This window comes from Oxyura jamaicensis, chromosome 8, assembly GCF_011077185.1.
Source record: "Oxyura jamaicensis isolate SHBP4307 breed ruddy duck chromosome 8, BPBGC_Ojam_1.0, whole genome shotgun sequence".
In the NCBI taxonomy this organism is placed as follows: Eukaryota; Metazoa; Chordata; class Aves; order Anseriformes; family Anatidae; genus Oxyura; species Oxyura jamaicensis.
In genome coordinates this window covers 12,586,526-12,604,091 of record NC_048900.1, presented here as the reverse complement: position 1 = coordinate 12,604,091, position 17,566 = coordinate 12,586,526, and the positions used below count along the sequence as shown (strand labels likewise).

General features: G+C 42.0%; 1 protein-coding gene across 16 annotated transcripts in view; it reads right to left on the bottom strand.

Moving 5' to 3' along the window:
* RC3H1 (ring finger and CCCH-type domains 1) overlaps positions 1–17,566 on the bottom strand; it is a 63,097-nt gene that overhangs the window by 39,317 nt on the left and 6,214 nt on the right. For 10 of the 16 annotated variants that reach the window (XM_035332530.1, XM_035332526.1, XM_035332536.1 and 7 more), the window contains exon 2: positions 369–738. In XM_035332530.1, the coding sequence (XP_035188421.1) occupies positions 369–602 (234 nt within the window). In that variant the 5' untranslated portion in view covers positions 603–738. Of the gene's footprint in view, positions 1–368; positions 739–6,966; positions 7,147–17,566 lie in introns of those variants that run through there. The other 6 variants (XM_035332538.1, XM_035332540.1, XM_035332539.1 and 3 more) reach the window with 3 other exon arrangements.

Sequence of the window (17,566 nt, the reverse complement as noted above, 5' to 3'; positions counted from 1 at the left end):
GCAGGCTCTGCCATTCTCCTGGATGGGTACAGATTAACGCCAGCTCACGAAGTTACCCATGTCGTGCTTTCAGCAGAGCATGGATGGATACAACTTGGGAGAAGAAGGAAGGGAACAGAACCAGCCCTTTTGGTGACAGCTCACAGCTACACCAAATCAAACCTAACACCAAATCAGTCAGTGACCAGTAGAAGCAAGATCTGACCCGCTGTTCCACTAGAGCATGTCATAGGTCTAAAACCTATAATCACCACCATCAGTCTATAGAAAGGTAGATGTCTCCTCTACACTGTCACATTCTTTATCCATGAATCATCGTCCTCCTTTCCTTTTGGAGGTCAACACAGAAACAGATAAAAAAGCACTGCTACCTGAGCACCCACTAGCTGCAGCAAGGCTGAGTTCACAGGAAGGAGTTCAATGTCGGTGTTGATAGTGGTCTGGTCAAAGGGGCACGCCTTCCGGTGGAGCTTGTTGAGGCACATCTTGCAGACTGTGTGGCCGCAACCCAAGCTGATGGGCTTCCGGATTGTTTCGTCGAAAGTCTGTGTGCAAATTGGGCAGGAGAGAAAATCTGTCCATTGTGGAGCTTGTACAGGCATTGCTTCAGGAGTTAATTGACAGGACAAAAATCTAAAGCACAGATTCCACTGGAATCAAAATCTTTGAAAAAAAGTCTGTTTGTTTTTAAATATCTTCTGTAAGTACAGACAGTCAGCACATAGTGTGAAACATAACCTGAAAGAGAAGAGAAACACAGTTAGCATTCTCCGCTGGAACAGGCATTTCAAATCCTTTGTGCTATGTAAACGCCACTCGTAGAGGTATAGCTCAACTAGGAGGGCAGTTCTGACATTAAATAGACTGAGTCACAACCTGTTTTAATTCCAGCTATTCTCTGGCACTGGAAAAGCCACTTAGAACTGTTTCTGCTGTTAGGCATCCTAAACAAAAAAAACACAAGGTAGTAATCCAACTGAAGTTATGATGCTGGATTAATTAGTTTTCCTTTTTTTTTTTTTTTCTCCTTTACAGACAAGCTAATTAGCATCAACCAGATTTGATTTGAAACAAAACAAGACATTTTTAAAAGCATTGTTGTACTGATTCTACTAAAATGTATTTATTTAAAGTATTGATTACAATTTTACTTTGACAGAGCTTCATCCAAAACCTGTATCACGAACAAGTTTCCCACCATGTTCAGGGGCTCCAGGCTGGCACACAGTGACTCTGCAGATGCAGCAGGGCTGCCACAGCCTCAGCAGTGACAGGTGAATGGCTGGGGTGCAGCCAGATACCACCTGCACCGGTGCAGCTCACACACAATGCCAGGTAACACCCCCTGCTGCTACTACAGCACCAGTCCCAGGCTCAAGCGGATTCCTACAGAGCTGCGTTATGCCACAGGGACTTATCTGGGCACATCTCAATTATCCTGGTAATCCCCATGCGTTACGGGGTGTAAGTCAGCATTGCGAACTTGCCCTCAGTCTGCCCACCAAGCAGCGCCATTCCACAGAAGAAGGAAGAACTTCCACAAGTCACTTCTGACTCTAAGAGCAAGAACTGTTTCTCGAGAACCCTTTCTAACCCTGCTTTATATCATTAATTGCCTATCTAGAGAATTTATAGTCAGACGAAGTCAAATTTTTTCCAATGCATCAACAGATGACACAAACACTGTAACAGAAGAGAACCTGGAGGCAGTCTGTTATTTGCCACTTTTGTATCAACACACAGAGGAAGCAAATGCTACTAACTGTGAGAGAGCCGAAGACAAGACACCTCTCTGAGACAATAAAGAAATGCAAGACTACCTAATGCACACAATGAAAATTAAAAACCAGCAAACAGGAGACATGAATTGATGTGAATAGAATCATTATCAGAAGCAAAATCAATAATGAACAAAGTCAGTGTCTGTCCTGCTTTCTATAACCTGTCAAGTCAGCAAAAACCAGTTCAGGTAACACAGAATTAGTGCGAGATTTTTCTCCATCTCTCACTTTCCCACACAGCACTGGCTTAGGCTTTACACCATGGAGTGAGCACTTGCTTGTTATTATCTGTTTGAACAGAAGCAAAGCCAGCAACCTTTCACCAAATCTTAGCTAAAAAAAAAAAAAAAAAGGAAAAACAACATAAAAACAATAAAAATCTCAACACCAAGTAAAGGCCAAGAGAAACTTCAAGTTAGAATTGCATAATTCAGAATCAAAGCATTTTAAAACAGCAACAAAAATCGGATGCTAAAACAGGCTGAAAAGCCTCAGGCTTTTGTTCCAGAGTGCAGTGTGACGTTGTTCACAGTTAACATTGTTTTGCCAAGGCAAACAATGAACAGTTACTAGTTAAGCTTTTAGCCATGTTTCAGCAGCACACCTGAAGCTTAGTTCTAATGCTAACAAAAATAGTTACTTCTATCATCACAAGATGTACAGCGCCATACAGCCATAGAACGAGGTGTCTATTGCCAGTCCATTTCCTTGGTAGCACCCTGCCTGAAGAGAGGCACTGCAGGCATTAACCCCAACACACCAGCATCCTGCAGCCCGTGCTGAATGGTGTTGTTTTGCCCTAAATGACCTCTTTATTAGAAAGCCAGTATTTTTTCATCTTGTCAGCAGACTGCCACATCAGACCCATTACTAGTGCATCATTACATCCCAAAGGAAAACATTTACACTTGTCAGTTATTTGACTGAGCTAACTGCCTAAAACATTTGGGGAATTTACTTTCAAGCCTCCCCTTCCTTTATTGATTCCATTTATTAATAAGCCTTGGCATTCAGCATCTCATCTAGAATCACTCTTTGTGAGCCAACCTGTAATAGGAATTACCTTGAAACACCACAATCCTTTCTGCAAAGAGCAGCACACAGCTTCATACAGAGTGCACGTCCTGCCGTACACCATTCGAGGGTCACAGTTTAAGAGCTGAATCACATTGCTTCCTTCCTACCATGCTGGCATTAAAATAGCCAGAAACAATTTCCCAGACTCATCTGCAATTCAGAGGTAATTGGAACAGCCTCTTCGAAACATTGATTATTAACCACCATGTTAAACCAAGCATTAACAAAAAGAGCAATTTCTTACAGAGAAAATCTAAAAGCAGACACTAACATGAAGTTACACTGCCAACAGACCAAGGTCGGGGGGGGGGGCACAGAGACTTCACCAGCCCAGACTCAGAAGTGGAAAGAGGAGACCTGAACACACATTAACACAGGAGTTAACTAATTAAAAAAACAGAAACATGTTGTTCCTGCTCATACCTCTGGCCACTTCAGAAGACCAGCACAATGAAATAGGTCATATTTATTTACAGTCTTAACATCAGAGAGAGAAGTTTCTGTTTTGCAGTTATGGGAGAGAGGGAGGGAGTAATTCGTAGCATCACTGGTCCCTTAGCAAGGCAGGTTCCAAAATACTGGAAAGCAAAGGAAGCCAGGCTCACACACAAGCACAGACGCAGGAGGGTCCTCAGCAGCCGCAGCCTGGCACTATAAGCAGCCACTACCACCAAGGCACCACCACCCAAGCAGGAATGCGATGGCTACAGAGGCACGATGGATACAGAAGCACGATGGCTACAGAAGCACATCTCACCCAGGGGTGACAGCTCCCCTTCTGCCTCACAGAGCTCCCTGCCACCCCTCGCTGCGCTGAGCTTTTCCCTCTGCAGCACCTGGGGACACGTTCTGGTGACTAAATGCCAGAGGAAGGCCGCTGATAGCACTGACAATAGAAAATACGTCTGGGAGAAACCTCAGGAAGCCATCCATTTCAGCACAGTCTAACTGCTGAAACAGATGGCTAACTGGCTCAATCCAGCCAACCTTTTCCCCACAGAGGAAAAGAATAGCTGTTTGAGCACCAAACCGTGCTCCACCAATAAATTTCCCAAACAGAGCAGCACAGAACCAAGAACTCCTCCGGTCCCGTGCCCGGTGGGAATGGCACGGCAGGGAGTGACAGCTCCCACGGCTGGCACTGCACCAGGCACTGCCACTGCCACACAGCTTTCCATGTCTACAGCTCTGGTTTCCCAGCTGGGTCCTCAGTCTTCGGGCTTGGAAGCAGTCATGCACTGAGATCCGATAGAAACCTCTCCCAGATAGAAACCTCTGCCCAGAGGCAAAGGACGGGTGGGGTACGTAAGAAGTGAAGCTGGGGAAGATGCATCGTTTTTGCAAGGTTTGTGACTTGCTACGACCTTGGAAATAACTGTAAGTCAGAAAATGAGTTTCTAAGAACTACTTTAAACACAGGAGAAATTACAAGCTGCATTGAGACAATGGTAAACAGTGTTTCATTCCCACAGACAGCTATCAGAACCATCACTGCTGGAAGTGGGAACACTTCCCAGAACAGGTAAGGTAGAAAAAGCATATTCATGCCCTCATGGGGCAACAGTTTTTAAATATGCCTCTCCAGGAGTCTGGTGAGCAAAATGTAGAGCCTGCAAGCAAGACATACCAATTTGAGTAAGATCCCCCTCCCCAGAACTTTATGACTTCTTAGCCCACTCTGTCTTCTCTTTCACACATTAACTCCCAATATCTTAAACATTTACACACACGTCTTTGTGCATGACCGAAGATACAGACATGCTAGAAAAAAGACCAGAAAATACACGGGTGCTGTCACATACAGGAGTGTAGCAAGTAAAAGGTTAGGGACACTATTTGAATTGCTGGTATTTTAAACAGGGCCCACCGTTTGTTCAAGTAATAGGTCACAGATCTCAGGCCAAGGAGGAGTCAGTACACTTGCCTGGAAACTACTTACTGGTATTTCAGTTGCTAGTGTCGCTTTATGCTATACCATGCACCTATCCTACTCTAAATGGAGGTAATAGGCTCTCTTTTTTTCTTGTTTTGCAAGCAAGCTTTAGTACCACCTGGCTTGCCTTCAGATTCCTACTCACACATTGTGCTAGTGGTGTGGGGAAGAACACAAGAAAAAAAAAAACAAAACAACAACTATGAGACATCCACAGGGCAAAAACTGGAAAGAAGAACCTCTAACTAGGAATGAAAAAGCCCCAAGACACGTACCTTGGATACTGCACTGGGACCAGAGACAGTCTGAACATATGAAATGTCTGCATGCAGGTCTCCTGCTTATGCTTAGCTCAGGACAGGCTTTATTTTTCCAGTTAAAACTTGGAAAAAAAAAAAATCAGTAAGGTCTCCTCCCCCACCCCCCCAAAACCCTTGAGATTCTGTCCTTAACCCAGACTAGAAATGTCACACTGCAATCAGATCAGTGACCTGTCTCCCCTGGGATGCCACTGGAGAGCTCTGTCGGTGCTCCAGACAGCAAAGCCTCGGCACAGCAGCCTGATGCCGTATCATGTTTCCTGCTCTGGCCGAGGCCACAGAAAGGGAGCTGCCTCCTGCCCCAGCCATGTTCTGCCTTGGGGCCAGAGCCTCTCATGCACAACTGGAAATCTTCTGCAGCTTCGCCCCTTGACACGAAGATGCTTTTAAAATCCACACCGCCTTGTGCCAGTGTCTGCTGGCACCAAGTTCCACACATAATGACACCCAGACAGACTCCCTTCTGCTTTCGGTTAAAATTCAACTCCCTCCAAGTTCATTGCGCTCCCCAAGCCCTTCGGTACAAGCCCCAGGTATCGGCCGACTTCCCTCCTAGCCACGTTCCTCGGACCTAACCCTGAGCCCAGCAGTATCATGTGTCCCTTCGTCACAGCCCAGCGAGCGCCCGAGCAGGCCGGCCACAGTCACGTTACGCTCCCAGCAGATGACTCAGCACACCTCCAGGGCAGCCCCGCTCCGTCTGCAGTTTCAGGATACGCATCTCTTAAAAGCGCTGCCTGCTCCCCTGGCTGTACAGGGCTCTTTACGGTAGTTCACTCAGCTTTTCTCACTGAGCAGTATCAGCTTCTTTTGGACGTTTGAAGACCAAAATCCTGAGTAATGGTAATTTTTATCGTCTGCTTTTCATTTTGTCCTGAAGCTGTATTATTTTTGCTGAGTCTTACTCAGAAATCAACCCAGCAGAACTTCCTCCAACAGCGAGCACACAAGCAAGCCTACTTAGCGCAAAGCTTAATGCAAAAGCAGTTCCTCATTGCCAAAACAAACTGAGCCTTGCCAACCAACCTGCTCATGCAAATACAGCTCTTGGCTAATCTATAATGGAATCTACTAAGGAAAACACCACTTTATTATTTTCAAGATTCTTACTCCTTGGTAGTACCATAAAAATTTCTGAGAAAGAGTAACCTAGCCAAAGATAGGATCCTCTCTCATGCTGGACTGATGCGGTGAGACACTAATTACTTCAAAACCTCTCTGACACTCGAGATGAAAAACAAGCCTAAACGGAGTGAGCAGGTAACAGTAAAACAATTCCTGGATAATAAGGACTACCAGGTGCACACAGGGCAGCCCTGCCTGACAACCAGACCCCTCCCGGACTTACCTGCTACCACACAAAAAGGACCGATTTTCACTGGTGCTTTACAAGCAATATTTAAGTAAATAAGACTCCCAATCTAATACACTCCACATAACGCAGATAATTTCTGAGAACACAAGTAGCTTCTGTTTCCCGACGGGAATCGCAGCACATAATACTTAGAGAAGTACCAAATTTCATTTTGGGAAAAAATGACAAGCTAACCCATGTGAAACTCTGACCAGCCAGAAGTAATCAGTTGTTTATACGGCCTAGCAAACACACTGTTCTCAAAAGGCATGCTGAAGCCACACACACACACACACACTCCAAAGCCAACCTCCCAGTCTGCAGAACAGGACAAACACCAGCCAGTGTTTCCCCTATCTAGTTCCACAGAAAAGTTCCTGGCGAGAGGGGTAGAAAAACGAAAGGAAGAGAAAAAAGAAAAAAAGAAAGGAAACGAGAGCAAAAGAGAAAGAAAGCCCATGCCTGACCAGACAAGAGTAGGCAGAAGAAAAAGCTTCTTACCTCCGCCTGGGGAGCTCCATGAACACCACTACCACGACAAGCCCAGAATAGTATTTCTGACGGGTTGAGCTTCCCCCCCCCCCCCTCCTGTTTGCTCTCTGAAACTTTGCCGTGCACCCCGGGCTGGCAGCAAGTGCAGCGCTTCCTCATTCCTCCCCTGCCGCGCATGCCTGCTCCCCAGTGGCTGAGCACTTGCCCAGAAGACAGACCTTGGTAACAGAAGAAATTCCCACCCAACAGCAAATCCTGGAAGTTGGTGTGTAACACATTCCCACCCTTTTTTCAAAGTCATGTAAAAACCATCAGGCTCTGGTGACCAGAAGACTCTTAAAAAATAAAAATAAAAGTTATGAACGCCACCAAGCTTCTGTCCCAATCCCCCTGAAGCTCAGGTAAATCAGGTTCAAGGTTTGCTTTGTCTTCCTCAGTAACGTATCTGAGCTATGAAAACAGAGGAAGAAATGGATCAACTGTCACGCAAGTCTCTTACTTGGCAATCTGTCAAGTTCCTTCGGAAAATGGGGCCAATTAAGGACAAAATGTTATAATCCCTCATTTGAAATTTCCTGGCTTGTAACACCACCGGGGGCGGGGAGGGAATATCACAGCTCTGCTCTAGTATCTCCCCAACAGAGGATCTAAAAGCAATTTAAAACAATTAGAGCCTCACAACATCCTGGGAGGCAAGAGCTGAAGTCTTCCTACAGACCAGAAAACTGATGAATAATGAAGCTTAATGTGTCTTTTTCTTGACTTCTTTCCTTCAGCATTTGATCACTTACACCACTGGGATCAAGAACACGAAAAGGCAACACATGTGGAAATGCAGCTGAAAGCTCCCTGCTCGCACTCCCCGACAACACAGCTTGCGCTCGGCTGGGACAGTAAGTGTTCAGGGAAGACAGACATGACTAACTTCATCATTTCTGGTTGATATTAGACATCCCTTACAGCTTGTTTAAAAGAAAGGGGAAGTGACCAACCCCTAATAACAAATGGTTTCACGGTCTATTACCTAGGAAAAATTTTCTACCAACCATAAGGACACCTAAACCCACAGATGATTCATGATAGGGAACGAGCAGAAGACAAGCAAGGCCAGAACACCTTATTTTCATTTCAGTTTAATCACCTGCATGGAAAACGCAAACTCTTATAACAGCAGCACAATGAGTAAACCTGGATTAAAAATCAGGGACAAACCAAACAGATGAACAGCAGATAGCACCTGAAATGTCCACAATGGTTTTCAGAAGAGAGGCTTTGGTTCCACAGGTTGAACTCTCGGGAGCTACCAGCCTTGCTCACAAGTAGTGATGGAACCAAACCCCTCGCTTTCTCCCAGAAGCGAACGCCATTCAAAGGGTTGCTTTCTGAACACCTAAGAATTAGAACAGCTAATTTGAGAATGAGAGCTAATTATCAAGTAATTGATGTGCCTCTAGACAGCTACATGCTGACCATGACTGAGTCTGAGGCCTTTTCTAAGTCATTGGGGAAGGAAGAGAGAGGACATGATCCATCCCGGGAGACCAAAACAGAAGGTAAAGTCGCTGCATCCAGGTCTATTCCCTCCTATGGTATTTTGCAGAGCTTATACAAGAGCCTATATCGAGAAAAAAATAGTTTTTAAACTTATAGGTTGCTATCAAACACCGGTGAGAGAAACCCTAGCAGAAATAACCAGAACAAATTTGTGAGTGTTCAGATTTGAGGGTACAGACACACATTAGCTCTTGCTGTCAGCTACAGAAGTCCCTACCCTTCCTTACGGATCCCCTTCCAAGATATTCCAGTCAAATTGCTTGCACAGACATCCCCTGGTTCAAGCTAGGGTTAGAGGGGACCTCTCTAATAAGCACAGGTAGGCAGAAATATGGGTGGACAGCAACTACACGATAAATACCTCATTTTAACTGAAATTGGGCAGCAGGCCAGCCACACAAACACCTCACCTAACAAAACAATCTAAGCAGCAGCAAACTTCAAGAAGAGAAAGCAAGAGGAACTAGGCAGCACACTAGAGATGGCAAACACTGCCGATGCACAGGCATCTGAGATGCTTGCTTAGGTGAAACATTCTTTCTATCCATCTTCTAGTGATGTGAAGTATCAAAAGCAACATGGCAATAAAGAGATGGGCATTTGCTAATGAGACAATCTATATTAAAGATCAAAATGACAAAGGCCAGTGTCATTATTTTCCATGCAGAAAAAAATCTATGGTTACCTGACTACTACTATAGGTGTTCCAGAGCTGAAAACTAAGTTTAGGAAAAGGGGAAATAAAGACCTTGTTGCTACTGCAAGGCCTTCATCATGTCTTAGACTGAGATAAGTAGACACAAATCATTTCATGAAGACCCAGGATGATTCACTGACACAGAAGGAAAAACAACAACAACAACAACAACAACACAATCTAACAACAAAAAAATAAAAGTAAAAAAGTGTTGTCTGTCACCTACTTTCTACTAAGATTTCTCTCCCAGCTTGATTCAGCAGCTGTAGTACTGCTTTGATGTAACTCTACAGCTACAATAATGCTATCACTGCAGTAGGTAACAGCAAGATGGAGAAAGGTAGAATTAAAGTTTTCCTAGTGACATTTACCAAAAACTGTCCAAAAATAAAAGCAGCTCTCCCCAGCCTCCAATAACACAGTCTCTAATAATTGCCACCACCACCACCTGCAAACTTTTACAAAAGTAACTCAGCCCCTCTTTCTGAAAAGAAAAAAATCCAGAAATTACCAAAGCCGGAATTCTGAGAGCTGCGTGGGTGGTTTTGTTAATTTGTCTCAAAAAGAAAAAAAAAAAATTACAGTTAAAACTTTAATGAACGTATGTCTAGGTTTACAGGCCTAGAGTTACAGGGCTAGAATCAGGTAATCAGAATCAGAGCTAGAATCAGGTAAGTTTGAACTTCCCACCCAGCTCCTTCCCCCTCTGTTCAATGGCTAGCTAGCATTGCACTATTAAATCAAAACATCTTTGCTAGAGTCAAAGTTACCTGCTAGATTGAAAACAAACCAAGCAACCCACAACAACAACAACAACAAACAATTCACATGTCCAGAATTCCAGGTGACATAGAAAAGAAATGCTGAACTACCCTGCAAGTGTAGTATTAAGTGAATACACCTGGCTACTGCCAAGCAGAGAAAAGCAGCAGTATCCATTTCACTGAAACATTGAAAGAGTAAAATGTAGGCATAAAAATCCCACTTTACAGAGAACTTCACAGGGATTCAGGAACGAGTATTTTAAGTGTTAATTTGAAAATTTTGACTCAGGAGTTCCTCTTCCTTCTAATTGCTTTGACTAGGAGTTGTTTTTTCTCATCACTGAGTAGATGCTGCCTCCATTTTAAAGGCTTCATGTTAATAGCTGTTTACATAACAGTAGTCTCTAATAAAGTTTCAGTTACTCTATTTACCTTCAAATGCAGTTTATTTTGGAAGACCACATTTAAACATCAAAACATTTTAATAAAAACTCAAAGTCATCAAAGAGCAGTAACGAATTTTCAAGCCACAGAAACCTATCGAAGCATTGCATGCCTGCCTGTTTCTTAACTAAGGAGTTCATTTTATTAAATGCACTGTAATCAAAATAAGGGATCTCCTATTTTATGTTGTATACAAAATGATCTATAGACTACTGGGATGTTATTTCAAAAGGCAATGGAGCATCTAGATTATTGGTACAGCATTCATGATATCAGGCATTCGTAATGAGAAAACATTTTGCGCCGCCCAACCCCATTATAATCCTGCTCTCTGTTATGTTCTCCATTCTCAAATGTTTTGAGAAAGAATTATTAAACTACATCAGCTTCAAGAACTCAACTGCTCTTCTTTGGGAACCTGTTCAGTCAACCACGTGATATCATTTGTACATTAGTACAAAATTGTATGATACCATCAGATTTGCAGAAAAGGCACAGGTTTGAAAACATTTGTCAGAATGCTGCTTTGCTTACCACCACAATGTAGTCACAATCACTTCCAAGAAGCATAGGAAGACAGACTAAGGAGTTGCTATCAGAGGATAATCTAAATTTTCCCCATTCTTCTTCCAGCTCACAGTTTAAGACTTGCTGCGCTTGTCCCGTCAAGAACTAAAACCAATATTGTTACAAGTTGTTTACTGGAAATACCTCTACCTACAAGTGGGATAATCCAAAGGTGGCTTAACACCACCGCAACAGAAACCCATCTCACTAAGGCACCGGACAGCGCCCGCATTGCTCACCACACGCTAACATGGGCCAACCATTTTAACCTTGTGAAGACTGAAGCATCCAGACTTGTGTTTTAACTGCATGACCAACGAAGACAGTTAAGCAGATATATTAATTAAACCTATTTGGAGTTTGCAGTGCAGGTTCGTACAGGGCTTACGCTGGGGAAAATCAGAACTGTTTCTCGGAGAGGCAGCATGACCTCGCACACGCCAGCTTTAGATCAGACATATCTGTGTCATCTGTATTGGGGCCAAAAACTGCCAAAACCAAATCCCTCTCCTTCCCACGTTAGCTCTTCACAGGCTCCAGAAGCTGCTCCAACTCTGTCAGCTGGTCAAGCAGCCCTGGAAACACTAGGGAAAGAGGGAGGAAGCACAGAAAGGGGAAACTGCAACACAGCTGCTTATAGCATCAACGCATACTCACCAAGTTTTTAGATGCAGTTCCACGAGCAGCTTTTTGTGCAACAACTAGAGCAACAGACTTTTAAAGTACATCTTCACTAATGAAATCCATTTCTCAAGTAACAACTAAATTTTAACTACACATTTAAATCATACTAAGCAACCCTATCAACGAGGATGACTAGAATAACTGTCTGGCATGACAAGAGCAGGTGAAATGGAACAAGCAACTTAAATGACCACAATCATTAAAATTGCTCCTTTATGCTAACTGTGCCTACAAAGTCACCTAAGCTTCAGAAATAATGCTCCACATCTAGGTTTAACCAATGTTTCTCAACAGTGCAAATCATGCAAATACAGTCAAACCATCCTTTTAGCTCACCACGGTGAGTAAAGTGCTCTCTGAATATGAGCTAATGCTGTAGCAGCTTGTACCTCTTCAAGCTTTCCACTGTTCCTAGAACCAGTGTTGCAAATGTAGAGGCAATCATGTAAATGCTACAGTAGCTAACAAAAATAGCTCAAGGGGACTGAACTAAGCCACATCTGCCCCTCTGGCAACCCCTGCAGCAGCTTCCCTGATTATAATAGTGGGAATATTAAGACAAAGAACAAAAGTTTCACAGATGACTTGTTTCTGCTTGTATTCTGCTTGTTTCCATGACAGAGGCTGCAGTTGTGTTTTAATAACCAACCTAGCTAAAGCTCTGGAGTCATCCAAGGTTAAGAGGCAGCTTGTTGCAGTAATGGCACCAAGCCTGGAAAGTTTCAGATCTGTTGCAACTGTTGCACAAAAAAAATAAATAAATAAATAAAAAATGAAGCTAGTCAAACATACTTTTCCAAGATCTTCTTCACACCTCTGAGCACAGTTTTGTTACAAAAAGTCAAACACAAAGCAACACAGACAAACCTGCTCAACACCTCTAAGTAGTTTTAAATTACCACTCACACATGGCTTAAAAGTCTTCAAATATCAGTGGGAGAGGTCACACCACCTTTGCTGGAAAGCAGGTTAATTCAGGTACTTCTGACTCAGAATGTAATTGAGCCTCATTTGCTTTAAATGCTACTGACATGGTGATTCAATTTGTAGAATTGCTAAAAAGAGCAGTCCTGGAGGCCAGAAATAGCCTGGGGCAAGATGCTACTCCTGAATGGGATTTTTCAACCTAACCCTTCAATTAAAAAAAAAAAAGAAAAACAAAAAAAAAAATAAGAAAGAAGAAAGAAGTGCTGCTTTGGTATTAGTCTCACCTTCCAGATTTATAAATAGCATCTTTTCTTTACAGCTTTATAAGATCATTAAAAAACAATACTCATGTGGTTTTAGTGAATGGAAACTAAGGGCTTAATTCTCAAGGTTTCCATTAACCACCCACTCTTATCCAATAACAGACATTTCAGAGCTTAACCACAAAAAAGAATGCTACACAGTTTTTGATATATATATTTTTAAATACACCAAACAATGCAAGACAGTTCTGTGTAAAAGAAAAAAGGAAAGCCTTGAACATCCCATAGATCCTCCTATTGGATAACCTCTCAATAGAGGATTTTGAATTATAAAATTTTAAAAGGTTCATTTTAAAAAAAGTTTCAAGTTATATAATTTGAACATAATTGAAGCAAAAGGGTCAAATAATCCCAGGAAGTTACCTATGCAAATCCACTGACAACTTGATGAATTTAACTACTTGAGCCTTGTAAGAGGAGATCTATTACAGAAACATACTTATTTTAGAACAGTGCTCTTATTTGCTGCTGACTTAGCAGAGAACTGTTTATACACTTTATACAGTTATGTATTATAAGATTTATTCATCTCCAAAAACGTATTACCACCATGTCTTAGCAGTATCAGCAACCGGAACCAAGTAAAATAAAAATGCAGAGGATATTTCATCTCACATGTCCTATTGCCAGAATGTTATCAGTACAAAGCACAGAACTCCTCACAGCATCCTAACTAGTCTATATCTTTAAAAGCAAAGAGAAAATTTCTGCCAAAGAACCTTATTCATTAAGGAAAGGACTAGAAGACATTCAGAAAGAAAACCAGAGTAGCTCCTCAGTGAAATGTCTTTGTACTTCACTTGGGTGTTCTGACTCCTGTTAAGGATTTTCTTCTGGAAGCAGCCCCAGCCCACCACGAGCTGGTACCACCAGGGACGCCATCACAGGCTGCCACAAGACTATGTGCATTTGGGCCCTCACACGCCCTGACTGTGGCATTACCTATCCCGGTACCTTGAGATTAATATTAATTAATATTGCAGATTACCGTACACTTTGACCACACTGAAAGCTACTTGCGTTTTTAAAGTTTCCTTCTCTTAGAGTCTTAAAATGGAGCGCATGCATTTAGCTGCCAATCACACTTCCTTTGCTGCAGACCAAGACAGAGTAAGTGCTAAGTAAGCCTCGCACTGACAGTATTTGCATGAGTAGATCATTTATTTAAACCCTCTGTCCTGTGCTGTGTAAGGCCCCAGTTAGACAGTAGGTATCTAAATATATTATAAGGCAGAAGAAGGGAAAACCAGACATCGAAACCATCTTACCACCCGTGTCGTCAACGCCTCCTTATACCAACGCCTCCTTAGTGGCTTGGGAATAAAAGCTATGACTGTAAGCTGAAACCAAAAAACAAACAATCCAAAGGAAAATTCTCAAAATCCATAAAGCAAAACTACTCTGAAGCCCTTGCAGTTGGTCTGGGAATTATTTTCTTTGATATACAAAGCCTAATAGGAACAAAGCATTTAAATGTATTTATTAGCATACTGCAGTCATTGGATTTTCACAGGCTTACTGTCAATTTTCATTCTTCAACGACAGCTCATATATCAGCCTGTCACAGCAACATGACTGATTTTATTCCCACTTCTCAAAAGCTACACTAATTCATTAATGCAATTTCAGGACTTATCAGCTAGGCTTGAAGGAAAGGATTGATGTCACTCACTTCCCCTTCCTGAAGGCTCCCCACTGCTGTCACATGAACTGGTCTGAGGGTTTCTTCTTCCCCTCTCCTGGGAAAGGGCGGGGGGACAACACAGCTACCATTTTTATTTCACAGGTGAATGCATACATTACTCAAAGGAAAACACAATGGGACATGTTTTTTTTCTTTAGATTTTACATAAGAGAAACTATGCCTGTGATCATTTTAACGCCTAGTGAGTAATACCAACACCACACCCCACTCTCATCGTGCACTGCCTAACGCGATAGCCACGCCATTACATCCTCGAATACCAACGCGTGCAATTTACTTTACTGTTTATTCCTGTGGGTGCCTTCTTCCACGTACATTCTGAAATCATCTAAATCATACCCAAGCTTCAGCTTGACAGAGATCAAGTTATTCTATTCTGAACTGGTCTAGCAAAGCTAAAAACCCACATAAAAATGGCTGTGATCATGTAATTCCTCCTTAGAAACACACCCAGAGACATCCCCACCCAGTCCTTGTGTGCAATTTTGTTAGAAACATTTGACCAAGAAGTTCCACTGAGAAAGGAGTGACTGAAAAGCTAACTACAGATTTCTGCTTGCTAAAGCCATGTAAATCCTCACTCAGGCTTCAAAAACAGGGTGGGGGGAATACTTAATTTCTGTTAGCTGCAATGCAGAGACCTTGATGTTTAATGTAGAGTAATCCACCTGGTTTATTTCTGACACACCTGGTACAGAAAAAAATGCTAAAAAAACCACTTAGGGTAGCTTGCCAGTTTTTAATGCCATCTGAATAGTCCTGTTTTTATTCATTCCTTTTCGCAAATGCTATAGAACTGAGACAGAACATCACACAGTAAAGAGATGTGAAAGTTTTGCCAATCATTCCCCCACCCCTCCGGAACATAGCCCACAAAAATTACAGTGCTTGGAGAGAAGATACGTCTGAACAACTCTGGTAATATATAGGAAAAAGAGGATACATTTTGTACAAATGTAACCTATGGAATGTATTTTCATTTGTGGCCACAAAGCTGCCAAGCTTCCATGACCAGAGCTCTCTTGTTCTAACCCAGTCAGACTTTCTCTGTCAGGAGCTCTGAAATCACAAGGCCAAAACAAAAATGCCATTCTCCAAATTCACTCAGGCAACCAAAGTGACTTACTGCAAGTCCTTAACTTGAGAAGTACCAACTGAACCACACCTTTTTGCTTTCTGGTCAAGTGTTTCAGAGAGTGTTGTCCACAGCACCATTCTTCTGCACTAAGCCACAATTATCAATGTGAAATACGTTATTCATCTCTTTGCAGGTCCTCAACACGAATACATCCTTAAACCTGACAAATGGAGTAGATGATTCAGAAGAGAAAACCAGAGGGAAACATGTAGTAAGCTGGCTTCAAGTCAGGAAAAGGCTCTCTGCAAAGTACAACACAATAGCTAAACAGCATAAAAAGGTATTGTAGAAGCCATGCCTTCAGCCAGCAGTCACGTGAACACAAATACAAGGAACTAACAACACACACAAGCATTAGCAACGTCAGAAGACGTCCCTGATGGCGCATGCTTTTCTGTAGAGTTCAACGACTGCTGGCTACAAAGCAGTCATTTAAAATAGTCTGGATTATTCCCCAAAATTTTAATTTAAAGGATTAATAGTCTGTATTATTCCAACAAAAGTTTAAAAAAGGAATTCTCACTTTCCTGATAACATTTTCTTCCCACTTGTTGCATACATTACCTACAAAGAAGTCACAGATAGTATCCAGGCTTCCATCTTTAAGGCCTGAGAAGTTAAACAAGGAAGACTAAAATAATTTTAAAAAATCACCATTTTAACTAAACTGCAAGGTTTTTGCAGCACTACTAAGATCTCTCCTTTAATTAATTCTACAGGAGGCCTTTTCACGCAATTAAACAGGAGAATGACTCATAAACAGGAAGGACAGCCTGAATTGCAGCCTCTGGTTTAACTTACTGATCCATTTCAACAAGCCAGTTTAACCTAACTTATTTTTATCTTTCAAATTTACAGCAACAGCCAAAGTAGTCACGAGGGAGTGTGCCACGAACAATACTCCCAAACTTCTCATCAGTTCCAGAGGAAGCAGTGACATTTTGAGAGTCGACAGCAAAGTCCAAGAACAAAGAGTCCCACAGCCGCTCCATTATCCAAGCAGCCCATCCTGGATTGTCAAAGCAACAAAATTAATAAGCAATATGCCATCTCTGTTACCTTATTTAGATGAATTGAATAGTGGCTCAGAACAGAACAAAGCTTTTAAAAACAAACAAACCAGCCCAACCAACCAAACAGAATACTTAGAAGGAAAGTAGCTAATACCACAGAAAGATCATTAAAGACAACAAGAGAGGTGAAGACATCAATGCACTGAGGAGAAAATAACCCACAAAAAACAGAGAATTTTAGCAAGCAAAGACCGTTACAATAAAGTCACTTGAAGTCTGAAAAAAATACATGGGAAAGTGATATTTTCATTTGTTCTTTATCATTTTTGCTTTAGTCATTTGTGAGATTTTGTCTTGTCCTGATCTATTCTTGAGACAAAATCCACGTTCCCTTTACAATGCAAGTGAAACTAAGAACTCATGTTCTTTTGGAACTGCTGAATAAAAGCTGCTGAGTACAAGCTAGTCATTTTCTAGCTTTCAAAAAATGTAAATATTTTGGAATGTTAACATCTACCCACACAATAGTTATTAATATTGAAACTGTCAATGTTCACCTACACTGTTGTAAGGAACAACTATTTATCACAATATTTTGAATTTGGTTGTTTCTGTTGTTTACAACACAGTACTTTGTCAATTTGGTATGTTACTCACGAACACCTGAGTTTGCCAGACAAGTCTTAAAAAGAAAATCACTCAACTGCCAAATAAAAGACTTTTTAGTTGCTCTAGAAGACCTCAAAGAAATACCTACCTCTTCAAGCCCTAAGTCAGCTAGAACACACACCAC